The 14,639-nt window shown below is 41.8% G+C and overlaps 1 protein-coding gene across 1 annotated transcript in view; it reads right to left on the bottom strand.

Moving 5' to 3' along the window:
• HEATR9 (HEAT repeat containing 9) overlaps positions 1-14,639 on the bottom strand; it is a 41,867-nt gene that overhangs the window by 11,762 nt on the left and 15,466 nt on the right. The window contains exons 6-11 of the mRNA XM_063293207.1: positions 14,329-14,385; positions 10,734-10,790; positions 7,357-7,417; positions 3,353-3,483; positions 3,024-3,212; positions 1,246-1,338 (exon numbers count right to left, since the gene is read on the bottom strand). Coding sequence (XP_063149277.1) covers positions 1,246-1,338; positions 3,024-3,212; positions 3,353-3,483; positions 7,357-7,417; positions 10,734-10,790; positions 14,329-14,385 — 588 coding nt within the window. The remainder of the gene's footprint in view (positions 1-1,245; positions 1,339-3,023; positions 3,213-3,352; positions 3,484-7,356; positions 7,418-10,733; positions 10,791-14,328; positions 14,386-14,639) is intronic.

The following is a 14,639-nucleotide window of genomic DNA, read 5'->3' on the forward strand; positions in this document are numbered from 1 at the left end:
CTCTTCAGCTTGGTTCCTTATTAAGCTGTTTTGCATCAAGCAGAATGGCTGTTTCCTATTATCCACAATCACTATTTCTTAAAGTTCATGCACCAAACATATGAAAGAATACACACACAGGAGAAGTCCAGAAGGAATATATACAGTATACAGTGGTCTTTATAACGCCATGGCGTGCATTTGGGTTCAGCACCATGCAGATCTTTCCTAGAAATATAACCCACTAAATCCAGACTTACTGTTAAGTAAGTCTGCAGAAAGACTATAAACTTTGTTCTTTTTCCACTTTTCTTAGACCACAGTTCTATTCCAAGACATCAGATAGAAGCCATTGATTCACACATTTATTTGATTAATGCCATAATATTCTAGGAAAGGTGTTTTAAGCTCTCTGTTTTCTGATCTTTATCAAATAATATATCCAGCTAAATTTCTTTATTAATATATTTAGTTCCTATCCAAAGAGTTTCAAACAGTGTTCTCCAATCTGCCATCCAAATATATTGAAGGAGATTTCATTCTCCCCAGATAGTGGGGGGGGGGGGGGGGATGAAAAATGAGTATAAAGAAATAAGACCTGGACCTAAAGCCTGCCTGAGCCAAGAATGCCTGTTGAGCAGCATTCAGAGGGGAAGCTATGTTACTCTCTTTCAGAAAAATCAAAGGGTAGAACACTGTATTATCTAATAAACTGTCTATGAATGAAGTAGGTTCTAGTTTTTGAAACCTTATGCTGGATAAATCTGTTAGTCTTTAAAGTACCACAAGATATTTATTTTTATTGTTCTAGCTGCAATTTTCCCTAATGTCTAAAACAAAACTGGGATTGAGCACAGATTCCCAGCAGTGATAAAATCAGATTCCAGGCGGTTTTTGAGGCCTCTCCTTTCCTATCCAGTTCTGCAACTCATCCACCAAGCTTTTCATTGGTTTTGAGGATAGTGATTTTAATGCTTACAACATCACCTTAATCATCCTGTGGACAAAAGATGGAATACAGAACAAACAAACAAACAGGGGTGAATTCAGTTAGAATCTATGTACCAAAGCCTGAATCAACGATCTTAAGCAGCCAAACCTAGAGACTGTGCAGTAGGAGAAAGATCTATAGACCAGTAGGAAATAGTGCCAAGAATAAAATGTATTTGTTTATTTATTAGATTTCTATAGCCGCCCTTCTCAGCAAGTGACTCAGAGCAGCTTACAACCATAAAATACTGGCTCACATAGAACAGAATCTCTTACCTTGAACACAAGGGAATTTTCCAGATAATCTAGGACCTCCTGGATAATGATAGCATTCATTATGTCCATGTGCTGTACCAGCATAACCAAAGCCTACAGGAGGGAAATGTGGGTAGAGTAGCCCAAGTTCAGAGGGAAAAGGAGAAGAACAGTTTAGGCTGTGCCCCCAGAGGCCTTCCTGGTTCGCAGGCATTAAGGAAAAACACGGAAAGCCTCAGGCCGCCTAGGCCAGGCTTCAAACTCCAACTCTTGATTCTCTGTTGCTAAAAACAGCACTGACCGCTACTTGTCCAGCAAGTCCTGAGAAACTTCAAGAAAAGGATATTTCAAAATTTCTTTTGGGTTTTTTTTTTAATGGTTTGACTCTTTACATAGGACCTTTCCATGTGGCTGAGTCAAAGTGCAATCCACCAGTTCTTGAGCTAAGGATTAGCAGTCAAGCAGTTTTAGGACTTGGGTTTAGAACACTTCAAAATGAGCTAACATGAGTTTAGCCCTCTTCCAGAAGAGTGCTAAATGCATGTTCAAAAGTAGCCCAAACAAGAGCTGACAAGAGCGGAGGAGGAGTGTTAAACTATGAAGTGGCAAAGTGTTATCTCTCTCTCTTTCTCTCTCTGCCATACACACACACACACACACACTTACTCTCACTCCACTGGCCAGTCAGCTCCCCATCCCTCACCACCACTGATCAGCTACTATTTGGACTGATCCAGGGCTCCAAATCATAGAATGTCTGGCTGACCTGGCTGGTATATGTTGAGAACCCAGTTTTAAAAAACCAGATTCTCCCATAGTTCAAAGAAGAACGGTCTTAGTGGATAGTGTTCAAGGAGGTGGTGTACTTGCTCCATTCTAAAATGGCCAGTAGGTATCAGGCTGATCCCATCCCTTAAAAGTCAGCTGGCTGAACAGTTGGTAAATTATGTCAAACTGAACTCGTGGAAAATCTGCCAGGACCTGTTGCCTGCTTGAGGGGGACAACAATACTTAATACTGAATCTGCCAGGGACTACTTGAAGCTGCATCAGTGATGAGTTGGGCCCCACGTAAAGGCAACCTCAGAAGGAAACAGCAGAAAAAAGAGGTTGCTCAGGTACTGTATGTCTATACCACGGTTAGGTGCAAGAGGGGAAAGGCGAACAGTAACATAGTTTTACTTCATAGGAACCTGTCATTCTGCATCTGAACAATTGTCCGCTTAGTCCTACACTCTTGTCTTTAGCTTTTATTATTGCCTTTTTTTAAAAAAATGCAGCTTTTTAATGCAAGTTTGCAGACTTTAACGCCAAGTCTGTTCTCCTAACACTAAAGCCTCAATCCAATATTCCATTCTATCTTCTGCAGCTTTTTTCTTCCTTGGAGATCCAATAATTCATTTCCCAATGTCTTGTCTAGTTCAGTCTGGATCAAGGCTTCCATTCACCATTGGGTGGAGCCACAGAACAGATATAAGTCAACTATTCCTGGTATAGCTTTGTGTATTTGTAGCTTTTTTCTCTTACTCACCAAGGCTGTCACTAGAAAAGCAGCTATCAGGTGGGAAAGGAAACCAAAGTCATCTGGGAACAATGAACATCATTTTTTTAAAAATCTATTTCTAAAGAGAAATACTAATAATCCCAAGAGAGCTCTCTTCTCTGATTAAAATGCAGGTCAAATCTAATTGTCATTTCCTCCCTTCCTCTTCCTGGGCAAATTTTCTGAGGTACCTCAGAAACATTTTGAGAAGACAGAAATGCAGCTTCAATCTCTGCATTCATATGTGGCCTCCCCACCTGAAACCTCTTATTCTGGTCTGCCTGAGCCAAACATAGAAACATTGTCTCTTGGGCACTTGGATTGGACTTGTCCAGGTACCCCAAGCAGAGAGCTGCATTGAAGGTGATGTTGTCCAAGGGTTCCTGTAAATTCACCAAGTGTTGCAGATTCCGAATTAAACTGGATCGAGCCCCAATGCAATACCACTGTGAAGAGAGAGGAGAGGAACCTAAATTAGTTTAGGTACCGCAGTGTTCTCATAAGTAGTATTCCAGAAAGGAAATGGTTGCCCAGAGCTTGGGTGACCATCAGCCTATCCCCAGTCCTGTACATTCTGATATATTACCTCAAAGGAGGGTGTTATTGACCATGCTTGCAGAGCTTGTTTCAGAGCAGCCAGTGTGTCTTCTCTCCGATTCAGGCTCACCACTTTCAAGTGTCGAATTAGCACTTTCATTACACAGGTCTCTAGGCAACCTACTCCAGGGAATCAAGAAGTAGTGAGACTGAGAAAAGCAAAACAAAAACAAACTAACAAACCCCCCTTCACTGAAAGTTCATGAGCAATCACATAAAAATACACCAACGTAGAGATCACGGTCAAATAATCGAGAGATGTTCTAAGCTTCCTCTAGATGTAATGCATTACAACTCACATTGTCCACTGAAAAAATTAGGTCAGGTTTTTTGACAACACAGGTGTTCTGAGCTACAGCCCTTTCTCATCATTTCAGCAGGCTGGAAGAGTTCGGGCTGTGAGGGCTAGGAGGACCACGGTCAGACTGCAAAGAGCCAGAGACTAGACACATCCATTACAATTACACTTTTACTGATAGACAAAGGCTAGCAGCCTCAGCCTCCAGGACCCAGCTCTTTGATAAGCTGGTTTATTATTATAAATACTAGAAAGGCTGTCATAGGTCAGAAAACCAGCAACTGCTATCTACTGGATAAGACTCAAGTCAGATACAGCGCTATCCCAAGGTTCTTGTGATTTCAATCCTCAGAGTGGACTAAAGTGTATATTACTGGGCAATATAATGCAGCCTAATCGTACAGTTATTTGCATGTGTGGCCCACTGCATGCACTTGGGCTTACTCCCAGCTGTGCACAAGCTGTTTGCCTTAAATCTCAATCCAGAGGCCATCTGGAAACATATGCCTCAACACACATCTTTGGTTCTCTACAAGGTTTGATTCTAACAATGGAAGTAATTAAAACACAGAAATCTAACAAATTCCTGATGCTCAACTGCTTATTAGTTCCTTGAACTAGGAAAGAGAAACCAATTTTAGCCTTAACTAAAACTGTGTGTTCCAGGATCTTATCCAAAATACCAGCCAGAACACAATCCACAGCTGTCTGCATCTGATAAAATTAACAAGAATCATATGTATTTTGCATTCTCTGCCAGAAAAAAGTCATGACAGCCAAATCCCCACCCTTTACATGAGCCGAGGTACAAGAACATTTGCCTGAGGCACATTCCTATGTGAGTATTAACTTCTCCACATTACCCTTTCAAACATCCAAGCACTTAGATTTGTGCTTCCTTCTAGCATCAACATCCTTCTCTATCTTTCAAACTCAAAAATCCTTCCTTGACCAGCCATCAGACAGATTTTCCTACTCACTCATCACACATTTTGCAAAGGTGGTTTTAAGATTTCTAGGTTTTGATCCACGGGAAGGACATGTCTGCTGTAGTGACCCCTGCAACTGTCATATGGAGTAGGTGTTGACAACTCATAGGAGACTCAACAGGTGAGGCTTCTAAGTCTTACGACCTAGGTGTTGTGTATCTTTGTAGCACGGACTTAAGGTCTTTCCCCACTTGTACCTAACCATGGTACATATATGCCTGGCAACATTTCTTTTTTCTGCTAAGTGCCCATACTGTTACCTTCAACTCATCCCCAGTCCAGAAGAGAGACAACCTTAAGCTGTCTTTAGCTGTATTGGGTTTAAGTTAAGTTCCTCCGTTACTTCAAGACTGCCCAAGGGCAGTCTCAAAATGTATAAACCTGGTAGACTTTGCCACCTTGGAGGGAAGTCAGGAGGCCGGCACAGAGAGCAAAAGAGGTACAGTGGGATTGGCAATGGAGATAGCTGCTATGGTGTTCTGCCAGCTTGGGGCTGTCTGTATAATATATGAGTATAAAATCAGACAGCCGCAATGGAGTTCATGGTTGGCATATGAAAGGCCTCAGGTCCATGCCTGGGAAAGGATTTGGAGAACCTGTGCCAGTTAGTTTAAACACTTAAAGAGACGCACTAATTCTGACTTGGTATTCCTACTAGCCAGCTAATAAGTAACAGGGTTTGGAAAATGCAGCTGCTGGTGAGTCAAACCACAGGTCAGAGTTATCAAGCATTCATGGAAAGAAAGGCAGTATGGAATTGCTTTGTCTTGATTTTTTTTTTTTTTTAGATCAGCTATTCAGAAATGCTTCAAGCGGCAGCACCTAGCCAATTCTAACTGGTCTCAAAAAAAGCTAAGCAGGGCCAAATCTGGCTGGTACTTGGATGGCAGATCACAAGGAAATCCTAGAACCGTGCATTAGACTGGGAATCTCCAAAGCAAGCACTTGTAAACTACTTTTGTATTATTTCTTTGCTTACTTTCTTGGCTGCTAGGCTGCTCAGCTGACTCTGAACTTGAATACGTCCATTTAATCACCAGGAGTTAAAGACAGGGACTTTACTTATTCAAAAACATCAGAATTAAGTAGGAAAAAAATAGAGCCCAAGCAGCAGTTTCTTTCTCTGGAGATAATTTTTTTTTTCCTGAGTGAGGGCAGTGAAGAGAAAAAGGGCAGGCAAATACAGTATTTCAAGGACCGGTGTCTGGGTGTATGTGTGTGTATGGCTGTGTGCATATATACATACAGTATGCTCAGAGAGGACCATATACATTGCCTAAAAATGAGAAATGTGAAGTGCCTTACAGAATAGAACTTAAAACAGAAAATGTTCCAGGAGGTGGTCTGATCAGTGGCAGCTAGTTAGAAATTAACCTCTTTCCACTGCTGCCTGGTTCCGTGATGGAAAGACTGCATACACCATGAGAATCCACTGTTTCCTGGGCTCCTATTCCTAACAGTAATGATCTTCCTCTTGCACAGTGAGATAGTAAATCAGTCCAGAAATGTCGCGTGTACTGGCGCTCCAGCTCGGAAGAGATACTCATGAAATTTATGAGATGCAACTTAGCTTCAGGTGTAATTCTGAAATAGGAGTATCATCCTCTGTAGGACTCTATGCTAGGCTGTTCCTGGAGTAAGTTCCTCTGGTTGGTTTTACACTTTACTGCTATCTTATTAATACTTTTCTCCTTTGCCTGAAAGAGCAGTGTGGCTTCCTATTTCACCCACCTTTTTGCCGCTCCACAGCGGCATAGAACGTCTGCTATATACCTAACCAATTACTTTTGTTCAAGTGTTCATTTGGTCAACTTTCCTAATTTTGTCTATTCTTCCCTGAGTTAGACCACTATGCCCTGGAAAGTGGCATTAAACCACCTGAGAAAGACTGCAGTTCTTGCACGCTTTTCATTCAAGGATGCTTGCCAGGCAGCAATCACTTTTGGAAAAAATGTCAGTCCAGAGGATACTTCTGCAATGACAGAGACTCCAATAAAAATAATGCCTGGGCTGTTTCTCAGTCTGAATCCCTGCTTTCCCCTGTCGCTCACCATTTGAGCTTTCACGCAATCAATAAAGAGTTCTTCCTCAGTCCAAAGGCTGTTTGGAAGGAAGAGCTGTCGATATCCAGAGGGTTGACTTAAATTTGCTTCATTGCTTTGTGGACACCCACCACCACCACCTTCCACTAGTCACAGTATTTTCAATGCTGAATGAATTCACCTGGTATAATGCATGATACAAAGCAAATAACTGCAATGAACACTGTTCATAATGATGCCCTGCTTTAAAGACAGGCTATGGCAAAATCCCAGGATTACAAGGGCCAACAGAGAAATCTTTGATGGTATGTGGGAATGACCTTGGGAGACTGGCCCAGAGATGCTGCCAAGGGAACAGTCAGATAAATGGCAGCATAGTCTGCAGCTGGAAGTGGGCGGGGCAAGAGGCTCAGAAGAGATCCTCCCTAGTTTCTTGGGCAGTAAAAAGAGATGAGGGGGAGAGAATTGTACTTTCGGACTTGCAAGATTCTGTTAACATAGCCATACAATAAAGTAGAATTAGCTCATCTGGTCACGTTTCCTGTCTGGCCCACCTGGTAGGGCTGACCCCTGCTGAACAGTCTAAAATCAGCAGCCCCAACCGATTTAACACCTTTCCACTGGAGGTCTCTGTGTCAATGATCTGAGGAGAAAAGTCACTCACCAAGCAAAGCCAGAGATCGAGCTGCCTCGTACTGCAAAGCAGGACTGTCACACTCCTGAACCTGAGAACATAAGTATTAATAAAAGAAATCTTGCATAAAAATCACAGATACAAAGAACTGGAAGGATTCAAATTCACTCATTGCAGTCCAACCCAGAATACCATGTAGTATAAGAACAGAACAGGTGCATAAGTGGCAAATAGCTATCAGTACCTCAAGACTTTGTATATTTTCAATTTAAAGCCAGCCTTTCCTAGGCTTGTGGCACTTGCCATCATAATCTAAGAGGAAAACACTCACCTATACAGGTAGTCCTTGTTTAGCTACCACAATTGGGACCAGCAACTCAGTCGTTAAGTTACACAGTCACTAAGTGAAACTGCAGATGTGCTTACGATCTTACTTCAGCTTTCCTTTGCTTTACAGATCTACGACGGTCATAAATGCAAGGTATGGCCGCAAAGTTACATTTCCATCACCGTCGTAACTGTGAATGGTTGCTGTACAAGGCAGTCACTAAACAAGGACTACCTGTACCAAATACAGCAATTGGTGCTACCCTTACTGTGTGACTAAAATTTTCCCATACTGCCTCTGGGCTCCATATTGAGGTCCAGAGGCTTTATGGAAAATTAAGCTGGGTTCTGCAATTCCTTTGTCTTGTACTTCACTTCCTAGCCCCAGGTCTACACATTGTGTGTGTGGAGGGGGAGGGAGGTTTTTTTTTTGAAAAAAATACAAAGGCAAGAGAGGCTGGAGTCAGCAGGGTCTGCTCTGTCATGGTGGGCCAGGTAGTGGAAAAGGACAATGTTTTGGAGGCAGATGCCACACTTAATGATTTAGGGCAGGCTGTGGATCACAGTGTGTGGAGCTCAGCCAAACCCCTTATATAGATTTATTTGTAATTTGGGGGCGGGGGTTGTTGCTTTTGCTTAGTTGGAGAGGGAGGAGGGTTGATGGTTTTCAAACTGCGTTAACATTATATATGTATGTATGTATTTCCCTCCATAAAACAGTAGGAAACCAAATTCTGGTGGTGCAGCCACAGTAAACTACAGGGCCTGCAAAAATTGGTTTTGTTGAAACTTCAGCAACCCACAGAAATATTTCTTCTCATCTTGAATCTCATTTGAAGAGTTGCCAATCTTCTGTTTTTGTATCCAGTTCTCAAACTGTGTCCCAAAGTGCAACTTTGAGATTGTCTTGTTGCCACTTTTGCATAGAAACTGTGATTTTTTTTTCTTAATAAATATGTCTCCCCATTTTGTGCCTTCCAAACAAATCAGCTATTCCTTGGTGGAATAAGTCAGGAACGTCCAACCTCTAAGTTTTCAAATGGTACAACAGCAACCCCTTCCAAAAAAGACAAAGGGAAAAGTTAAGTTGACCCTATGTTCAAAGGCTTGTTTCTGATAATGTAAAAGTTTTCACCCACGTGATCCTTTTTATCCAATGCAAAAGTGATTAAAATTAGTTCTGGCTTTTATCTTCCAAGCAAAGGTCATTAGAAAAGTGAATTCAGCCACTAGAACAGTGTTTCTTAACCGTGACAACTTTAAGCTGTGTGGACTTCAACTCCCAGAATTCCCCAGCCAGCCATGCTGGGGCCATTCCCCAACAATTCCCCATGCTGGCTGGGGAATTCTGGGAATTGAAGTCCACACAGCATAAAGTTGCCAAGGTTGGGAAGCAGCGCACTAGAGTTTTCTGATTCACCAGCAAGCCTCAGGCCATTTGCTGGATTGGGAAAGTAACAGTCAAACTCCTGAAAAAGGCTGGCTTTCAATTATCCTCCTCATTCTCTAAAACTGACAATCAATCTCAGAAGAAGAAATGAGAGCCTACTGAACAGCATCCAAGGAATGATCTCTCCATTTTTACTTTCTGCAATGAACTCTGAACAGGTTCTGAAATTCAAGATCTTATTCGAGCAGTTAATAATGAGAAACTAGTTTAGCAAAGCCAAGGTTTTATTTGAAATTGTGTATGATTATTGCCTTTATTTTTCCTGTCTTCTCCTTGTCCAATAAACCCCTTTCTATGTTTAAAGATAGGCCTTATTGGTTTCTTAAAGGAATTTCTCATTAAAATCTTCCCCACATACATGATGTACCGTTTCAGGGGCAGCACAAGCATAGGTATCTATTCTAAATCACAGTGTTTCCAAAATGCTGAAATGCTTGTTGTGATGTCACAATACAAGCTCCACTGTTTTGTCTTGCCCCTTCCCTGTGAGAACCTTCAAACACAGGGTTTGTTGAAGTCCATATTGCTAATTTTGGGTAGGAAAACCCAAGGCACCTTCCTTTCTGTTTTTCGGAGGGCTGGGCCAAAGGGAGAAGCCCCCGGCAGAACAACCAAGAATTCTCCTGTCAGATAGGTGAGGGCATGTCACTGGTGGCATCCTGTCATAATGATCTTTTACTGCAGAGGAAGGGGTCTGCTGGTGAGGTACAAAATTACCATCCCTCCAGGATAGATTCTAAAAGGAGTTGCAAAGAGAAATCCAAAACCACTGTCTTGATACAGCCCACAATAATGAGAAATGCTATATTTGACCCTGTAATGGTCACACTGCTACATACATGCTAATTTACTGTGAAGGCCCTGCCATTATCAGTGTTTACATGTGATAGCTGAGGGCCTAACTAGATATTTTAAAAGATTTGGACTTGCCATGGTCCCTCCTTTCCTTCATCCTTCTCCTCAGCAACCTGGGTCAAAAGCCAGGCAAGGCTCTCTCCCTGTCCTGCTCCACCGATGGACACTGGAGTACTTCCTTGGGCTTCCTTGATGCCTAGCAGGCTCCCTGTGTCTTCTAGCTTCCTAAACATATTTTAAAGCTTTTCTCATTTTAAAAATATGAAAAATGAAAGGCTTGCATGCCTCAGTTATTATCTTTTATTTCCTGCCCTGCTTTGAGGACCACATCAGCATTTTTAGAAAATAAAAATGCAACCCAATGCTGTACCTTATTTGGATCTGACTATTTGTAACAATTAACAAAGTTAAGCTAAAGTGATTGGGAGCAACCTGGCAGCTAGATTTTGGAGGGTGAAGGGGAGGACACTAGGTATCCTTATCAGTTTACCTTTTTGTAAATGATACTTTGCACATCATTCTGTGAATGGATAAGCCCCCCCCCCCACCATGATAACCATTTATGAGAGCATTGCAACATGGTCTCAAAGCTTGAAAAATGTAGCTCAGCACAAAATGGTGGAGAATCATGGATCAATAACACTAGACTACAGCTCCCATCCTTCCTAGCCATCAACCATACAAGCAAACAGCCCAAAGAAATGTTGGGATGTGAGATTAGGAAACTCTGAAATTCTCTAAAACTTCAAGGGGAGTCCAAAGGGACTATACTTACAATATTGTACAGTGCAGATATAACAGAGTCTTCAGCAACCCCAAGGTACCCAAGAGCCTAGGAAGACCAGCCATAAAAGTTAGAAGAAATTCCACACCACAACCTTGAAAGTATACAATGAGCCAATCAGTGGTCCCTCCAGCTGACTACTAAGAGAATGAAAAAAATTTCAATGAGTGCCTTTTTTAGAACAGTTGCCATGCCTGGAGTAACAAAAACTGCTTGTCCCCCACTCTACACAAAAGTGATAGCACCCCCAATCCAATTCCAATGTAGTGTGCATTTGTCTGATCATTTGGAAAAGAAATCTGAGTGATGGCTACAGGAAGAACCTAGCTGGCTGCAAAGGTACCATTCCTCTGTTTCTGTTCAGAAACCATTGTAGGCTGTGAAGCTGGAAGAATAGCATGTCAGCAATGTTTTCTGTCAAACATTTCCCACACTAGCCATAGCCATGGTTACTTGTTGCTTCATCAGCCAAAGTAGAGGACCAATTCCTTGGATACACCATACCAAGCCGTTTTTGACTGCTGCCGTATCCTTGCAACTCTCCCTGGGTGCGTAGCAAGCCAGGCAGAGAGCAGGGGGTAACCCTGGAAAGAGCTGGATCCTCTTCCCCCATTTTCTCAGCAGCTCGGCTGTTGTGTTATGGTGGTCTTCCAGCTATTGCCTTGCAACAAAAATTCCCTGGAAAAATGTTCTAAACGAAAGTGATCCAGGGGCTACAGAGACTAATGGCTGCCTTGAGTTCAGGAGCCAGGAGGTAAAGAAAACTTCCAGTCAGTGAGGAGAACAGACCTGCACAAATTCAGTGCAGAACAAGAAAATGCTACCTTTGTTGCTGTTACAAAGAAATTGTCTCAGCTCTTGAACGTTGGGGGACCCTAGAAATGCAGAGATGCTTTCAGGCTGCCACAGAGTCCTCAAGTAGAGGTGTCCAAGACACCTTCTTCCAGTTCCTACAGAGTTTCAGTTCAGCTCAGGGTAAGAGAGGGAAACTTCAAGGGTTTTTTCGGTGGGGGGTGGGATTTTAACACACCACAAGCCTGAGGACTAATCTCCAAAGAGGCTGTGAAGGGACATACCCACATTCCCTTAACTGACCTTGATTACTCTGTATTCTGCTGTCTCTTCTGACAACAGACCTTCAGCACTCAGTTTTGTCCCTAATAGGAACTGAGCATCAGTCATCAAAGCAGGTTTCTACTAAACAAAAAAAGAGCCTCTGGCAGAATAGAATGTGAGGCCAGCCTTTTTTCTTTCCTTTTTTTCCTCTAATGCCCTCGCTTACATAACTTACAAATATCCCAGATTTAAAAAAGCAAGCCTACAAATAATGAGTGATCAATCAAGATTTGAGTTGGGGAAAATCTATAGCAGCTACTGCAGAACAAACGTAGGCTGCGCGGGTCATGTGTGATATAGCAAACAGCATTATAAGGAAATTCCAAGTCTGACAGCCATCAAACCACCTTGCCATAAATAAGTAAATTAGTATATTAAATAAATATTTAACAGAGCTTGCTCCTTAATGTGTGATCAGGATAATATTTTCAGCACTTGTTCTGATGTCCTGTTTTAATACTTCACCTTTGAATTAGTTGGAGAAGTCAGAAAGGCATATAGATTGGAAATTAAGCTGTTCCTTTCCAGCAGTATTTCTACAGTAAAATTAGCTCTTTGGAATTCATAAAGGAAAGGAAAATTCTGTCATGTTCTTGCTGGAGTCTGGAAAGCAATCATTAAGGTATTTGACATGACAGCCTCCTTATCCCTGCTTTGTTTTATTTCATTCTCATCCAAACCATTCTGTCCTGGCTACACAATTTGTCTTATACTCAACACCATCTCTCTGAGCTGCTGTTTCACCAGCTGGGTCAGGCCTGGACTGTATTTCTTTCCCAGTGGACCTCTCTCCTGTAAGCAGGAGAAGTCCACTCTGAAGTCAGTGCTGAATGCCATTTCGACATTGAAGAAGCAGCTGTGCCAAACACTTCCACAGGTTTCTCCTGCCAGCAGGGAAGGCCAGATAATAACCATGGAGAGCTCTGCCCACGGTTCATTTACTGTGACATACAAACCAGGAACCCTATTTAAAGTCTGAAGCTAAGAACAAACTAGAATGAACATAGCCAATGCAGCAAATATTGACTCTTTTTTCCCATTCCCCAGACTTTGCTAAAACCTGGGATTGGACTCCTCTCTTTCCTAATAGGGCTCTGCAAAGACCAGGTTTATCCTTTTCCTGTTGGGAGAAAGGATGTTCTTCAGGGATTGTTTCTAATTTAAATTATTCTTTGATCTTTAAAGATGCCCCCCTCCCATACATATGTTCTGTCTGCATGGAATAAACACTGGAATCATGCCTACAGACGCTCTGCTTGCAGGCCTTGTCACTTGTTATATGAACCATCCAGAAAGGAGGCAACCATATGCACATAGACTTTTCTTGAGACTGGAAACCTGGCTGCTCAGAGTTACTAGCATGGGAGAATCTGGGCTTGTACAACTGAACAGGGATAAACCCTTGCTTCAGGGAGGCATGCAACTTAAAGGATACAGCCAATAGGATGTTCTCTATATGCAATGTCTGAACAAATCAGCAGAACTCGAATACAACAGGATGCTTATTTGGGAGAACTGGAATAACAATATGCAGACTCCCACCAACTTCCAGGAATAACTCTCATTAATCCAAGGCTGCAAATCAGGAAGGCCGCTGTAAGCAAACCTGACCCTGTTGGGCAGGTGAAGGTATAGGTGTAAAGATACAGACGATTACAAAAATCACATGAAGGTCCTATATTGCACAGAGCAGCAGCCACAAATGCCAGTGAGTCTAAAAACAGCGCTACCACCCTCGCTTAATTCCACCCCCAGATCAATTTTTTTTAATGATTAGGAAAACATAGCTGAAATCCTGCAAGATTATCAAATCTCACAGGAATCTGGTGATCAGGCACAAAAATACTACCATCTTACATGAGGTGTCATCAGAGTTCAGTGTTCTCAGATAAGATCCTATAAGGTATCAGGCTGCTAGAAGGTGGGGGAGGCAACAGGCCATTGTGCAAAATCAGCTGGTAGCATCTAGGTTCTGAAAAAATGGCTAGTTCCTAACCTATACCAAGTTTATGTTTCTCTAATAATGGCTTTGGAACAAAGTCAGATTCCTACAGTCAAAAGAGAGGGAGGGAGGGAGAAAGAAGAAAGAGAGTCCGCCAGATCTTGGCTGTAAAACTCTATGGTAAGATGCCAGCAAAGATTAAGAGCATTCTGCATTCCTTTATTACCTTTTAGTGGCCCTTCTGGATTCTTGCATAGTTAGTTCCAAATGAATAGTTCCAAATAAATAATTTCTTATGTTAACCGATGTATTGAAGCTAGAGGGAGTGTGTGATTATATATTTGAGGGATTTTTGGATTTGAATCTTAAAACCACAATGTTCCTGCATGGAAAATACTTCACTTCCAGCCAAAGGACTTCACTGCAGTATGACTTCTGATGTGGAATGTGCAGTTCTTTTTCAAAACGTCCAGAAACTCTCCCTTTCTTTTAATAAAGATTGTATCTACTAAATGCTCTTTTTTTTACCTGAGCTGCATAGAGTTGTTCAAGTTCCAGAGGAGATGCCAAGGACTTTATGAGAACCTGCAATCAGTCAATCAATGAATCAATTAAATAATTGCCACTGTATTAAAAAAGAAATGAGAAGATGGTGAAAATCTCCATTCCCTTCTATATTGTGAAAGAGGAAGAAAACCTCTATATTGTTCTTTTTCTAAGTTAAAAAGCTCCAAATGCTACAGTTCTCCTTTGCAGAGGAGCTGAGTTAAACTCCTAATTACATGAACTTTCCTTTTCTATCTCTTTTTGCATACCACAACAATACGATTAATTTACAA

The sequence above is a fragment of the Candoia aspera genome, chromosome 2, assembly GCF_035149785.1.
Source record: "Candoia aspera isolate rCanAsp1 chromosome 2, rCanAsp1.hap2, whole genome shotgun sequence".
Taxonomy (NCBI): domain Eukaryota; kingdom Metazoa; phylum Chordata; class Lepidosauria; order Squamata; family Boidae; genus Candoia; species Candoia aspera.